General features: G+C 37.7%; 1 protein-coding gene across 13 annotated transcripts in view; it reads left to right on the top strand.

The window, feature by feature from the left end:
* LOC131431510 (protein groucho) overlaps positions 1–15,115 on the top strand; it is a 407,749-nt gene that overhangs the window by 285,068 nt on the left and 107,566 nt on the right. For all 13 annotated transcript variants that reach the window (XM_058597272.1, XM_058597274.1, XM_058597284.1 and 10 more), the window contains one exon: positions 6,252–6,296. In XM_058597272.1, the coding sequence (XP_058453255.1) occupies positions 6,252–6,296 (45 nt within the window). The remainder of the gene's footprint in view (positions 1–6,251; positions 6,297–15,115) is intronic.

Here is a 15,115-nt window from a genome sequence, read left to right as displayed (position 1 = left end):
GTAGTGCTATTGAGGGTCAAATTTATGAGAGACCGATTGCTTTCAACGAATTCTATAACGCGTCTCGTAAAAGAATACTTGCCAGCTGGCAAGCTTCTTGGGATAATAAAAATGATCTGGGTCGGTGGATGCACTCAATTATTCCTAAAATATCGACTAAGGCATGGTTCAAGGGATTGGATGTGAGTAGGGACTTCATTCGTGTGATGTTCAGACTCATGTCCAATCACTACACAGTTAGCAACTCGCTTGATAAAAACAGTGTTTAGATTAATTAATGAATACCAACATACTAATATGATATTCGAAATTTATTAGGTTTAAAGTACTATGTATTGTGGATGCCACGCCGAAGAAAAACTTATGTATATTGCCTATGAAATAAACATATTCATGGAAAAAATGTTTTCTTCACCCTCAAGGCAAAACGATTCATTCTTAGAAATTTGATAGGATCAAGCGCCTTTGTTTATTTGGTTCAAGTTAGTTTCTGTCAATTTTGCTCTCCAACAGGCATAAAACCTCCTCTTCTTCTACCTTCTACTACCCGACGTTTCGACCGCTTGATATTTCCCTTATTATAAAACATATTTGATTTCAACCAGTGGCGTCTCGTCCTTATGTGCATCTCGTGCACTGCACAACTGGTCAAATTGAAGGAGCTAGGTGCATCCCCATCTGTCTTCTATTATTTTTTAGATTCTCTATTTAGTCGATGAAATCAGGTCGGATGGTGCCGAATAGAAAATAATGAGCGATTTATCCACAGCATAATATGCAAAAAAATCACCCTAAACTGCTTGCGCTTGCTGGTCAAACGTTCTTTTCATATCGCATTGCCGTGGCTCTCTGAACTTCAGCACTTTGCCATGTGCACCGAGTTCTTGTCGCTTTGTTAGTGTCTTTTCCGTGCACATGAGTTACTGCACAGATTCAAGAAAAGAGAGAATTACTCAGCTCTGCTCTGAGATTTGTTGTTCTCTCTGTCAAGTTTGGCTCTGTGAGAACTTGTATGCAAGGATGGCTTTTATCGTATCAAAGAACGTTCGCTGGCAACTCTTCAACGATTGAATCAGTGCCATCAAAGAGAGTTGGAAATCATCGCAACAACAAAAAAAACGGCATGGCTCATTTAACATAGAATCGACACCAGTGCGAGAGCGAATTTCTCTCGATGACATTTCTGAGAATCAAAGGTTAGCACGCTGCTGTGGGAATCCTCTCTGAAGCAACAAACGGTCTCTTATTCTCGTTTCGCGATCCGATTCTATACAGGCAGTTGATAATTGCGATAGAATCATTTTACTATTGCCGCTTATTCTAACTATGTGCATATAATCTTTGTATAAGTTGTGTCTATGAAAATGTATGTGAATGCTCCACACAAGGGTTTTGAAATATTGCAACCTAGTATGAGAATCATCAAGTTGAATCATCGACTCGATTTTCTGCGATAATTGTCAACTTGCGATTCTCTCATGGGAAATTCCACACAGCAACGATCATTATCAGACTGTAATTTTTTTAAGGGCCGAGAAATACTCAGAGTATGAAGTGGAGCGAAGGAATGTAGAAAAATTCTCTCGCGGTGCATGCATTGAGAGACTCGAGTTCTTGTAGCATCTTCTACCGGATTGAAAATGTTGTATACAATATAGATAGCAATATAGCAGCTTCTATGAAATTTTCGGCAATCACCAACACTGCTTGTATGCATGCACACCTTCAGGAGAGGCTTCGTTGGTTTGTGCTTATGGCAGTTGAAAACAAATTGCTGTCTCCAGAGATGTCAGGTTCACAGATTAATCCGATATTAACATATTTTGAATATGCTGTACAGATTTTCACAGATTTCTGAAGTCAATGAGCCTCTAACAGTCTTCAATTTGCTAGGAAAAAAACAAAGTATCCTACAGAGCGTTTTCTGGCTCAGGTTGATTTTTTTTTCGGACACAAATTCTAAAAAATGACCTGGCATCCTTGGCTGTCTCAGTTGCAACGTCGAAACGGTTTTGTTAATGATATTATTGACAGATTTGCTGAACGAGAAGCACGCGGATTTCTTCTGTTGTATCGATAATACGAAAAAAGTTTAATAAAAAAAAAATACCATGCAAAAGTATCGATATTTCATTGTATTGAAAACACAAGCGAATATCGATTCCTCAATCTTTTGTTTTCGCTTACAACGAACTGTTACATCTGATATAATCAGTGCACAACCCGTAAACTTTGCCACGAGACGCCACTGATTTTAACATTTTCACAAGTTTTCCAGCTTTAGTTTTTTGTAGTTTTGGTTTTATTTTGTTTTTCGATTTTTATATTTGTACTATTTTCGCGATGTTTTAAAATTTTCGTTAATTTTGCAGTTTTACATTGTTTTTTTATTTGAAACTTGCAATTGATGTGATTTGCGACATTTCTGTTTATTTTTGCTTTATTGATTTGTCTAATTACTGAAGCTTTGGTAACTTTTTTCATTTTGATTAATTTCGTTTCCTCAGTGACAAGTTAAATTTTTCTAATTTTTAGTTTCGTTGAGATTTTTATTTTAGTTTTTTTTCATTAATCCTTTTTTTTGTTTGCAATTACGTTGTACGCTGTTTTATGGGATTTGCGATGTGTGTGTTTTTTTTGTATTTTTTAGAGCATGTTTTGATACATTTGAAGCATTTGAGTTTGAATGTTGCGTATGCTCGAGCTCCGACCTGGGAGGTTTCGTTGTGTCAATAGGATTGTAACACTGCACTCTTAGAAAAAATTAAATTTACGCTTGACGTAAATTCGAGTATGCCGTAATTTCTTCGGTGATGACACAATATTACATCTACTAACATGTAAATATAAACTTTGCGTCTGTATCGATGTAAACTTCAGTTATATTAACTGTGAAGTTAATGATATGACTTATCTTTACATGCTATGTATTGTGAATGTAAGTGAATCGCGACGCTCCTTTTATGAACATCTAAGAAGATGCAACATGTTTTAAGTGTGTAGTCATGTAATTGTTCTGGACGCCAAAAACCGGTTACAATCAGTTATGAAAAAGATGGTTGGGCAATGTCAGAGACATATCTGGACGACGTGAATACGAATAAAACTGACATGTTTTTCCGCTCTTCGGAAATTTTTTGTTTAGTTTAGGCGAATTCTATACCTATTCATTATAATAAAAGGTAAACGTATTGATTAGAAATACATTTATGTCGTATCAAAAGTTTTGAATAAATGCATTTTCCATGATACTGTCAGAAAAAGAATGGCGACGACCTGCGTATAGCATGTAAAAAATCAAATATTTTCAATTTATAACACAAAATATTCATATTTATATATTTTTAGGGCTATCTAAACCTTATTTCGTAAATTATTGTATCTGAAATATTCGGCAATGTATAAGACACAAATTAAAAATAGGAGGATACAATTAAACAAAGCTCTGCCTAGAATCTGCTCTGTTTTGTCTGTTTGAATTTGGAAATTCGAAATTAATAAAAATATTAAAAAGACCCCAACTAGTATCACACTCAGCATTCACACCTCTCGCTTATGGACCGAATGATCAATACACAGCTATAGTCACGTACCCAGAGGGGGGACCTGGCCCATCCCGAAATCAAAAAACAGATATATAATTATTTAGAAGGTCTCACACATGTGTTACAGAAATAACAAGACAGCAAACGTAAAGATATGTAATACAATAACAGTTCCAATGGAAAAGTTTAAAGTGTCTGTTAAAAACACCCGTATTAGGTACATCAACAAGAATTAGGTACATCAACAATCTTCAGTAACATTATTTTTTATCTTTGGGCCCCACCCGATACGAAATCCTGGGTACGGGCCTGCACAGCTCATACTGAAGATTTTTATCTGCAACAAAGCATGAACAATTTCGCCGTAGACGAGAAATACGTAAAATTCACAAGCATTGTGTATATTCCGTATTTCTACGTGTCGGTTTTGTACGATACGCTTTGTACGATGATTCGTTCAATTGATGTGTTTGGAATTTTGCGCATCTTATTTTGGCACTGAATTTCACCTTCATGCTCGTTCGTACTAACCATTTAGGAAAACTTCAACTTTGAGTTACCGAAACATGTTATCATAAATTGTTGAGCACATTTCCGATGGTATTTATAATTATATTGCTGCCTAAAATACAACAAGAGATATTAAGTTCTATTCATTCTTGTACAGGGTAAATTTTTCAAATGCGCCCCATAGTAAAGTTCACGACAAAAACAGGATATTTTTCATCTTTCATGAATAAGTTTGTAAGAATTTCATATCACTTATGCGATTTATACGGATATTGTGATATGTTCATATTTTTTTCTGAATTTGTTAAAATTTAATGTTTTTTTTTTAAATTTTGTGTGTATTTTAAAATATTTTACTTCTACTTTTGTGATTGATGTATGTGCGTGCCATTTTTTTTCACAAATAGCGTTACTTGATTTTTGTTCCAGTGATTCAGCTGCGGCGTAAAACACTTTTTTTTTTCACTATGAAAACTCGGAGTTTTATGGTAAACAAAGTGTGTTTGCGGGGAGTTATTCCAATATGAAGAACCGAATGTCATTGTGTTCCAAGGTTTAGAAGTAGCAGTTTTGATTTAGGAAAACGAAGAACGAGGCGAAGTGCCACCAAAGTTTGAAGATGAAGAACTGAGGGAGTTGATCGATCAAGACCCGTCGCAAACGCAGAAATAACTTGCAAAATTACTCAACGTTATTCGACACAATCATTTGCGTTTGAAAGTGATGGAAATTATCCGAACGGTGGGCAATTGGGTACCGTATGAATTGAAGCCAAGGGATGTCTCGAATTTTGTTTATTTAAAAGGTACAAAAGAAATGTTTTTGCTTTTCTCTATAGGAAGGTATTAGAATTGTTGGAAAAACCGACTTTCGAACGGAGCCTCGGAGACCCATAGTGGTATATACCATTTTTTTCCAGACTCAGTTCGACAAGATCGGAAAATGTCTGTGTGTGTGCATTTCCCGCTCAATTTTCTCAGAGATGGCTGAACAAACTCGTTTGAAAGCTACTGTCGGGCCATTGATCAAGTTCGAAGATCAAATGGCTGTGACTTTTGGTTCCGGAGATATGATGGCTTAAGTGACGTAACCGACAAAACGCGTTATTTACCGCGCAAGTTTGTCGGAGATGGCTGAACCGATTTTAACAAGCTTAGGTTCGTTTGAAAGCTACTATTGAGCCATTGTTCAAGTTCAAATATCAAATGACTGCGACTTCTGTTCCGAAAATATGATGGTATAAGTAAGTTAACCGACAAAAAATTTTTTTCATGAAAATTTCCGAAACCGAAAAAAAATTTTTGATGCCAAAAGTCTTAGAATTGCTTGAAATGTCGAGATTTATTGTCATCTCGAAAAAAATTTTTTTAGATCGACTTTCTGGGACTTAGAAAATATATCAATATTTTTCTATCAAAGTTCCAGAAAGTCGATTTAAAAAAAAAGAGATTTTTTAGATAACACTAAATCTTGACGTTTCTAGGCGGATTTCCGAAGTTACGCGGTTTATTTTTACTCGCATTCTCGAAGTTACGCAGTTTTTTTACGCGAATTTCCTGCTGTGTCTTAGAAATGCATGAAACGTCGCGATCTGGTGTTATCCCAAAAAAAAAATTTAAGTCAACTCTCGGACACTTGGAGCATTTTTGATCGAAACTTTTTTTTCCAGATTAAATCTGATCTCGAGGTTTCGTGCATTTCTAAGATATTTGACATAACGAAAAATTTCACCAGATTTGCGATTTTTTTACGTGGATTTCCAAAGCTGCGCGATTTTTTGTACGCGACTTCAGTGTACTTTAAAGATTTAATTTGTAACCATTTTTGTCAAAGTTTCAAATTTAGAACATAAAAACACCACGAATTTATTCATAGCTAGAATATGTTTCTATAAATTTGAGATGTTCGTTGTTTTGATTAATTGTTCTCACACGTTCTGAAATTCACACAACTGAAAATAGTCCCAATCAAGTTGGGATCCTATCTTTGCGAATATGCATAACTCATAGCTGCTTAAAGTTGTCACTAGTAGCATATATACTAATATGGTGATATTGGCTTGTTAGTGCTCTGGACTAAATTTTCTTATGACTTTCCAAAAATACTGAACTGAAATTTCCTCCCCACATCTCTTCTATATTGTAGAAAAAATACATGTCTAACAACATATTCTCTTGTTTCTCTTTTTTCTTGCAGTACTACGAAATGTCCTACGGTCTCAACGTGGAAATGCACAAACAGGTATGTTAATCAACAAAACCTCCGTCGACTGCCGGCGTCGATAAAACACTGACTTTGATTGCTTGGCTTGAAGAACAGCACCGGGAAAAGCCGCATCGATCAATCATCTAATTTAGCCTGTCTTCCGCAATCCCATTTTCCTTCGAAACGGTAAACCTCCCACCACCACCGTCGTCGTCGTCGTCGTCGTCGTCGTCGCGGTGTACGTGCCGACAATTTCGTCACCCCTATTCCGAAACACGCACACGGTCACCAGTCTCCGCTGCCTGCTGCTCTGTTCGTTGTAAATAAGATAATCACATAAAATTAAATAAATGTCAAAGCACGAAAAGACAAACCCCAGGGCTTGTGCTGGCCTGTGCCTTTTACCGGGTTTGCCCGAACGTTCGTGAGCCCAATACCGATGATGACGAGGTGCGAGGAAACATTTCTTCGCGATGCCTTATCAGATTGTACGTGTCACGGGAACCAAACAGTTACCCCGTGCTCCCATACGGCCAGTGCTGCCAGGTTAACAACCTCCCCCGAGTGGTTCCCGTAGCAGCCCCCGGTCAGTCAGTCCTGGCATCACTCGACAACGACGTTCATCGCAATAAAGTCAACCTCGGGAAACAGCGTTGACATCGCTTCCATTCCAGCAGCTTAACCATTTCCCGGAAGTGGGTGGCTAAGAGCATGGTAGAGAGACAGAGAGAGGAAAAACGACTCACCATCGTCCGTCCGACCCATCGGAAAATGGGACCGGGGCAGGTGACGAGACGAGGGTTATTAAATTAAAATAACAGTAATAGCTGTGAAAGCATGAAAAGTAGGAAAATCATGAACTCGTTTGAGTTTGCCGCCTTGTCTTGCTTCCCCCCAAGCCTTCCAAGTGGGTGGTGGGTGGTTGCTTGGTTGGTTGGTTGGTTCTCAGTCCGACTGCTGATTTCGACGTCGTTCCGTTACCGAGAAGTCAACTTGCTCGAGAGTGAATGCCACAGGAACCGGAAGACAACAGGCAACAACAACCAGTGGAGGGGAGGGGGGAGTGGACGAGCGGAAGGGTCGGACTTGAGGTTGGTGTGGAATGTATTTGCTTAATTGCGCTCGTTGCGAACGACGTGCCATGGGTATTCCGAATCCAGGGTAGCAAATTCGACTTCAGACCACCCGCCACCCACTCAGGGGGTAGCGAGAACGAAGCGAAGTGAAAGCGAATCCCAAACAAACCAACCGGCGAATGTCACGGTTGGTGGAGTCGGTGGAGCAACGGAAGGAAAATTAGTGTTTGTGCGCAACAAAACCGATTTCCCGAGAGGTTGAATACACTGCCACTGCCGCCACCACCGACGTCAACGTCGTCGTTAGTGTCTTTGCCGAGCCGTCCCTCCACTTCCTCCCCGTGAACCGTGTATTCAATTGTGTTCGTTTTGGTTGTTCGTTCCGGACTTCGTTCGCCTTCACGAAAAACCACCGAGAAAGTTTAGGACACCGACAAATGGCAATCGACTGAATGCTGCCCCGGGTGGTTGTGGTGGTTGGTGGTTACGGTGAAAACGAAGAAGAATTTCGGTTCAAAATCGCTGATGTTGCCATGATTCGAGGGTCTGTTGTTTATTGACTCATTTTGGGTGGCGTGGGAATTTGCTTTTCCAGAGAGCAGAGTATCGTAATTATGTTTCAATCTTTCACACTTGATTGGAATTCTTTCAATTGTGGTTTTTGGAGCGTTGGGAGTGGAAAAATCGTAGGTTTGAAATTCAATTTCACGGTCGACCCCTCTAACAGTGAGTTGCAAATATTTTTCAAAGCAGGACCAAAGAGCAGCACAGTTTCCGGCAGCTCTGCCGGAAAAAAAGCATTACCTAACTAGATTATCATTTCCGTAGCGGCATTCTCTACTTTCCCCCCGAAACACTCTCGGTTGCTCGGTTTCTCAACAGAAACATTTCTCCCTAGCGAAGCAGCTTAATATTTTACTGGAGAAGGGAGAAGGCGGTTGAGAACTGGATGAATGTTGTGTGTCGACGGGATGCTAGTCCCTGATTTTCTCCGACAGCCGTCTTACCATCTCTCAGCAAATGTCTGACATCACCGGGTACGGGTTGAAAGTTGGCATGGTAATCAACTGGGAGGTGAGAGTTTATCGAGAACTTCTAACCCACCCACTTCCCCCTTCCCCCGGGGACGGAGAATCGGAAGAAAAGGGAAATCAAACCAGAACGAGTGCGATGTGCGTTTTCCGTCGCGGACTGAGATTTATATTTCCAGCTGGAAACAGAACTCATGTGGTTTGGCTATCGGAAACCGTAAAGGTGATGATATGACGCGGATATGAGCCGTAAACGGTGGAAAATGTGAACATGTACGATGACGACGTCTTCTTGTTTCGTTATCTGACAGATGGAGCTTACGTTGAGCAACAGTAATCATATCAGAGGTTTGAGGAGTCGAGAGCGTGTTTAGAATCGGGTGAAATTAATCTCAATAAACGATGTGGGGGAGGAGTACTGCCGAGTGAATGTTGATGTTGGGTGACGGTAATAATTTGCTTAGAGCGTAGAAGGCTTAATAGAATAAATTTGATAAAAGGTCGGCATATTAAAATAAATACAACGTCATTAGGATAGCAGTTTGTGGCTTTGAAAATGACAAAATGTAAAAAAGAGCGAAGGAAAAAATCGATAAAGCTAATATGAGTTTTTCTTTTGTTTCGACATAAAGCAGGAAAAAAAATATCAAAGACACGAAATTTAAGAAAGCAAAAGTGTGAAAGTTAAAGGAGGTAAAGTCATGCAAATTTGGAGAAACAAATATTTGAAAAAATAACCCTTCTTAATCCACCTAATGATGCGATAATGCCTTTCTCTTACCATTGAGATAGTCTCATTCCTACATTTGTAAGATTCCATCATCGGTCATTAATATTGTGTGCTTATCAAATAACCAGATAGTAATTTTCAAACGAGTAAGTCATACGAAATTGATTTTTCATCTTCGAAATATTTTGTTGCGTTGAAAACCACTTGAATTTGTCGGTTACGTCACATATAACATTACATCTCTCGAAACGGAAATTTTCGTCTTAACGCTTCCAAATTTGATAGACATTGTTAACTTTGAAATAAGTTTATCGAAGTTCGTTGAGTCATGGGTGAGAAATTTCTGCCGAAGAAAAATGTGCAGTTAGTCGGTTACGTCACTTATGCTATTATATCCCTTCAGAACCAGAAGTGATAACCATTTGATTTGCAAACTTCAATCATAATTTAACGGAAGCTTTCAAATGAGCCTAACCTTGTTGAAATCGGTCCAGCCATCTCTGAGAAAATTGTGCGGTAAAAAAACAATGCGTTTTGTCGGTTACGTCACTTATACCATTATATCTCCGGTACCAGAAATCACAGCCACTTGATCTTCGAACTTGATCCAGAATTCAATAGTGGCTTTCAAACGAGCCTAATCTTTATGAAATCGATTCAGCCATCTCAGAAATTGAGCGGTAAAAAACAACGCATTTTGTCGCTTACGTCACTTATACCCTTTATATCCCCGGAACCGGAAGTGACAGCCATTTGATTTTCGAACTTGATCCACAATTCAGTAGTTACCTTCAAACTAGCTTAAGGTCATCGTCCAGGTACGATGCGCGCGGGTGGTGGTTTTAGGAAATTTTCGATGAAAATTTTGAAAAATTTGCCGAAACCAAAAACATACAGATTTTTAAAACGCTTTTATCTATCCGCAGGGCAAAAATTTGCTGAAAAATTCGCAGGATTTTTCGAGTCGTATCAGAAATAGCCCTGAAAAAATTAGTTCTTTTGTGATCTTTCACATTTATTTGAAAACAATGATTCGATGGTATGAATTTTTTTTTTTCAAATAAACCTTATGCTGGCTACAAAGATTATATTCGGACACATTTTTGGAAAACCTTTTCACGCTTTTCATGGAAAATCAACGAATTTCATATAACCGATTTCGTTGAAATTCGTTGATTTTCTATGAAAGGCATGAAAATGTTTTCCAAAAATATATCCGAATGTAATCTTTGTAACCATAATATGGTTTATATGAAAAAAATATTATATTATCGCATTATTTTGCCAGATAATTGTGAAATTTGATAAGACTCGGAAAATCCTCCGAATTTTCCAGCCATTTTTGCCCTGCAGATAGATAAAAACTATTCAAAGGTCTGTATGTAGTTGGTTTTAGCAAATTTTTCAAAATTTCCATAGAAAATTTCCTAAAACCACCCCCGCGCATGGTACCAGGGCGATGGCCTTAAGCTCGTTAAAATCGGTTCAGCCATCTCAGAAAAAATTGCGCAGTAAAAAAACAACGAATTTTGTCACTTACGTCACTTATATCATTATATCTCCTGAACCGAAAATCACAGCCACTTCGCCATCGAACTTGTTCCACAATTTAATAGTGGCTTTCAAACAAGCCTAAGCTTGTTGCAATCGACTCGGCAATCTCTGAAAAAATTGAACTAGTATTGAATTGTGGATCTATTTAGAAGATCAAATGGCTGACACTTTCGGTTCCGAAGGTAACACATGGATCAATAAGTCCCGAGACTAAAGCAGAGATGGCGCTCGTAGTAAACCAGTAACCACGTCTTTCTAGAGTACTAACCTTTGCTTAAAACGGGTCAAAATTTTAAGTCGATCCGACCAGAAACAGCTGAGTTATCGAGGTTGAAGTAAAGTCGTTTTGTAGTTTGGAAAAAACCGAGTTTCGTGTTTTGATAAAACATTGTTTTTTAATGGGTAAAAACACCGTGCAAACGAAACAATGGATTGAAAAATGTTATCCGGACTCTTGTCCATCAAAAGCAACGATTTGTCGGTGGTTCGTCGGGTTTAAATGTGTTCGTACCGGCACAAATGACGCGGAACGCTCGGGTAGACCTGTGGAAGCCGTTACACCGGAAAATGTGAGTGAAGTGACAAAAATTATTATGAAAGATCGTAAAGTGAAGCTCCGTGAGATTGCTGAGATGACACAGATATCATATGGAAGTGTATTTACTATCCTTCATGATAAATTGAGCATGATATAGGTTTTTTTCCAAGTGGGTGCCGCGATTGCTTTCGATGGAACAAAATGCACCCTGCCACAAGTCGATGAAAACAATGGCGAAATCGAACAAATTGGGCTTTGATCTGCTTCCCCACCCCCCCATACTCGCCAGATTTAGCCCCCAGTGACTACTGGCTCTTTGCTGATCTTAAAAAAATTCTTTAGGGAAAAAGATTAAGCTCAAATGAGGAGGTCATTGCTGAAACTGAAGCTTATTTTGAAGCGAAAGATAATTTTTTTTATAAACATGGTATTGAAAAATTGGAAAAACGTTGGAACCATTGTATCACCCTAAAAGGTGATTATGTTGATGAATTAAAAAAAATTTGCAAAAAAAATGTTGTTTCCATTGTTAGTCTCGGGACTTATTGATTCATGTGTTATAATTGCATAAATGACGTAACTGACGAAACGCGTTGTTTTTTTATCGGTCATTTTTCTCAAAGATGTCTGAGCCGATTTGAACAAAAATAGGCTCTTTTGAAAGCAACTATTCCATTGTGAATCAAGTTCGAAGATCAAATGGCTGTGACTGCTCGGTCCGGAAATATAATGGTATAAGTGACGTAACCGACAAAACGCGTTTTTTTCGCGTTCAATTTTTTCAAAGATGGCTGAATCGATTTCAACAATCTTAGGCTCGTTTGAGTCGGCTATTAGATAGTTGATCAAGTTCGAACATTAAAGAACTGTGACTGCTGGTTTCGGAAGTATAATAGTATGAGTGACGTCACCGACAAAACATGTTGTTTTCTCCGTGCTCAACTTTTTCAAAGATGCCAGAACCGATTTCACCGATTTAGGCTCGTTTCAAGGCTACTATTGGTTCATTAAACAGGTTTAAAGATTCAATGGCTGTCATTCACGGTTCCAGTGGTATGATGGCATAAGTGACGTAAACGTCTAAACTTATTACCACTCAATTTTTTTTTTTGTATATGGATTAACCGATATCAATAATTTTGTTTTTATTCTAGACTAAATTTGGGCTCTGGATCGATTTCGAAGATCATATGCTAACATTTCAATTTTCGAAGATATAATCGACCAAATTGATCAATTAATTTCGTTCTATCCTTATAATTATTTTAGATAGTGACCTATGATAACATTCCAATGCATTATGCTGATACACTTGGCCAGAGAAATGTTTCAGAATATGTGACGTAAGCGTTGGAGCATGCTTTTGTGAACTAACCGAATCGATCTGGAAAAACAGTGCCAAAAATTAGGTTCATGAATCATTCTTTATTCAAGAGTACAAGAATCAATCTTTATTCAAGAAGTACAATTGTAGGTCCACAAAACGGGCGTTAACGTATTATCATTCATTTGTGTTTATTTTAGATCAATTCCAATTATAATATGAGGACAATTGCAGGAATCGGTGGAATGGCCCTTTCTGCGAAATGACTTTCGGTGAAACGGCTTTCGGCGAAATGACCCTGATCCGAATTTTAAGAGTTGTGCGTTATTTTAATGCGATTAAGGTCGAGCTGTTTTTATGCAAATTTTCGACGTTCAGCATTATATTGCGATTTTTTGGCGGGTACATATTCCCCTCATAAAATAAACTTGACTGTACCAGAGATTAAATTTTTTGCCTTTAACTCCCTGTAATTCAAGAATTGGAAATCGGGTCTGAATAAATTTTTTATGACATTCTAAGATTTTTCTTTTGGATCTAAGATGGAGAAAATCGGCTCAGACATCTTCGGAGAAAGTGAGGTCCATTATTTTCATTTTTTTAACACATCAGTCGGAAATCGGTTCAGTCATCTGTAAGAAAATTAAGTGACATTATTTGACATTAAACTGAGATCTTTTTTTTTACAAAAAAGCGTAACTTCGGAAATCCGCAAAACTATAGACATTTTGAGATTTCCGAAATCGAATTTTATTTTTGTCGTGAAAACGACTTACTTTTTACTAATGGACGTCTTTTCAAGATGTACCCTCTGAGAGAGTGATAAGTTTTTGATCGTGAGTATCTCTTGTTGTATCCAACGTATCAACATAATTTTTGCTACATGCCATCGGAAATTTGATCACAAATTTATGATAACTTTTCCAGTTGTAAGGCATAATCACAAATTATTCAAAATTAAAGTTTTCCGAAAAGTTTCGTATCAACGAGTACCAAAGAAGGAAACTCATGACACCTTCCTCGTACCTGGGTAGGTATAAAAGGTTAACGCTTGGTATATTTGCAGTTGCAGTTTACAGTTGATTGAGCAGAAAGTAAAGCAAGTGTTTTATTCCAATTGGTTCAAGTTCAGAGCTCAATTCCAGTATCAAGAATTCAGTTCAGTATTGAATCAATTGCGGGACGTTCGCAGAGTAAGTTTCTCTTTAAAGAAAATCGATTGCGTCATCTAGCTGTTGGTCGTTTGGATTGGAGTAAAATACAACAATGAGGAACATTATGCAAAACTCTTCTAATGGCTCTTGAAAGAACTATAAAGATTGCTTCTATGCAAATCGGAAAAAAAACCATCAGTTAAGTGCAAATCTAGAATAATCAGCTGATCAGCTTTGTGCACTTTTCGCAGTGCAAAATTCGCACCATACGAGTTCGAATAGAACCAACATTTGACTGCTTTACGTTCGTGAAAAATGCTTCGTACATTGTTTAATATCGTAGAGAATTCCAACAATCTGAATGCCAGAAACGAATCTCGTACAGCATTTTGATAGTTTCTTTCATTGAAATATGCAAATCCGAAAAGACATAATCGACTTCAAAATTCTGTATGTTGCTATCTGTTTTACTCTCATTTGTTCCGCATTATCTGATTGTGTGGTAGAAAATATTTGTCACCAATAAGTCAATCTTTAGCATAAATGCACCGTTACAATTCTGGAAGCGAATCAGTAAAAGTTACGAAATAGCACAATTAACTGATACAAACAATTTTCTTTTTTGTTCGTATTATCGTCCTTCACTTATATCCGTGGCAGTATTTACCCGCCTCCTGTGTTGCCAAATGTCTTACAAATGCATGAAACTTCGTGGTTTAGTGTAATCTCGAAAAATATTTTTAAAAAATCGATAATTCAGTGTCAGACAGTTGACTTGAGGGCGGGTAGGATCTAACACTTTTGAAAAATCATTTTCGATTTGAATGTATCAAGCCAAGTATTTTCAATTATATACGATTGAAATTTTGACTAATAGCGAGCGCAGTGTCCTATTTTGTCTGCTAAAAATACTAAACACTACGCTGGCATACTGGATTTCTCTAACGGAGACGATGGTTTCGAAGGAGTAAGTGTTTTATTAAATTATGCAAAAGCGAAACCGTGGAAGCACGTGAATCATCAGTAAATATAAGCAAAATTATATCTGTAGCTTCAGTCTCGCCTGGAACATGTCAGAGGAAGGTAGACTTGCTAGACAGCAAGTATCACTATCAAGTGCTATTTGAGGCTTTAGTTGGTTTGCTCTGATCTTGCGTCATACTTACGTCATAGTTTGAATGAAATTCTACGTTATTTCGTTTTCGTCTGAGAAATCTGAGAAAACTTTGAGTGCTTAAAATTATTTCTAATTTATTTAAGATGAACACAATTAATAATGAGAAAAAGTGTTGAAGGCCAAGAAATTATCTAACAAAAAAAATGTGGCTATTTCATAATTTGGAATGTGTTTTATTTCAATTTCAATTCAGCAAAGCTCTTGAAAAAACACTTTTTAGATCAACCTAGGGAGACTTTCAAGCAATCGCGCATTCAAAAGTATGCCGATT

The sequence above is a fragment of the Malaya genurostris genome, chromosome 2, assembly GCF_030247185.1.
Source record: "Malaya genurostris strain Urasoe2022 chromosome 2, Malgen_1.1, whole genome shotgun sequence".
In the NCBI taxonomy this organism is placed as follows: domain Eukaryota; kingdom Metazoa; phylum Arthropoda; class Insecta; order Diptera; family Culicidae; genus Malaya; species Malaya genurostris.
This window is presented reverse-complemented; position numbering and strand designations above follow the sequence as displayed.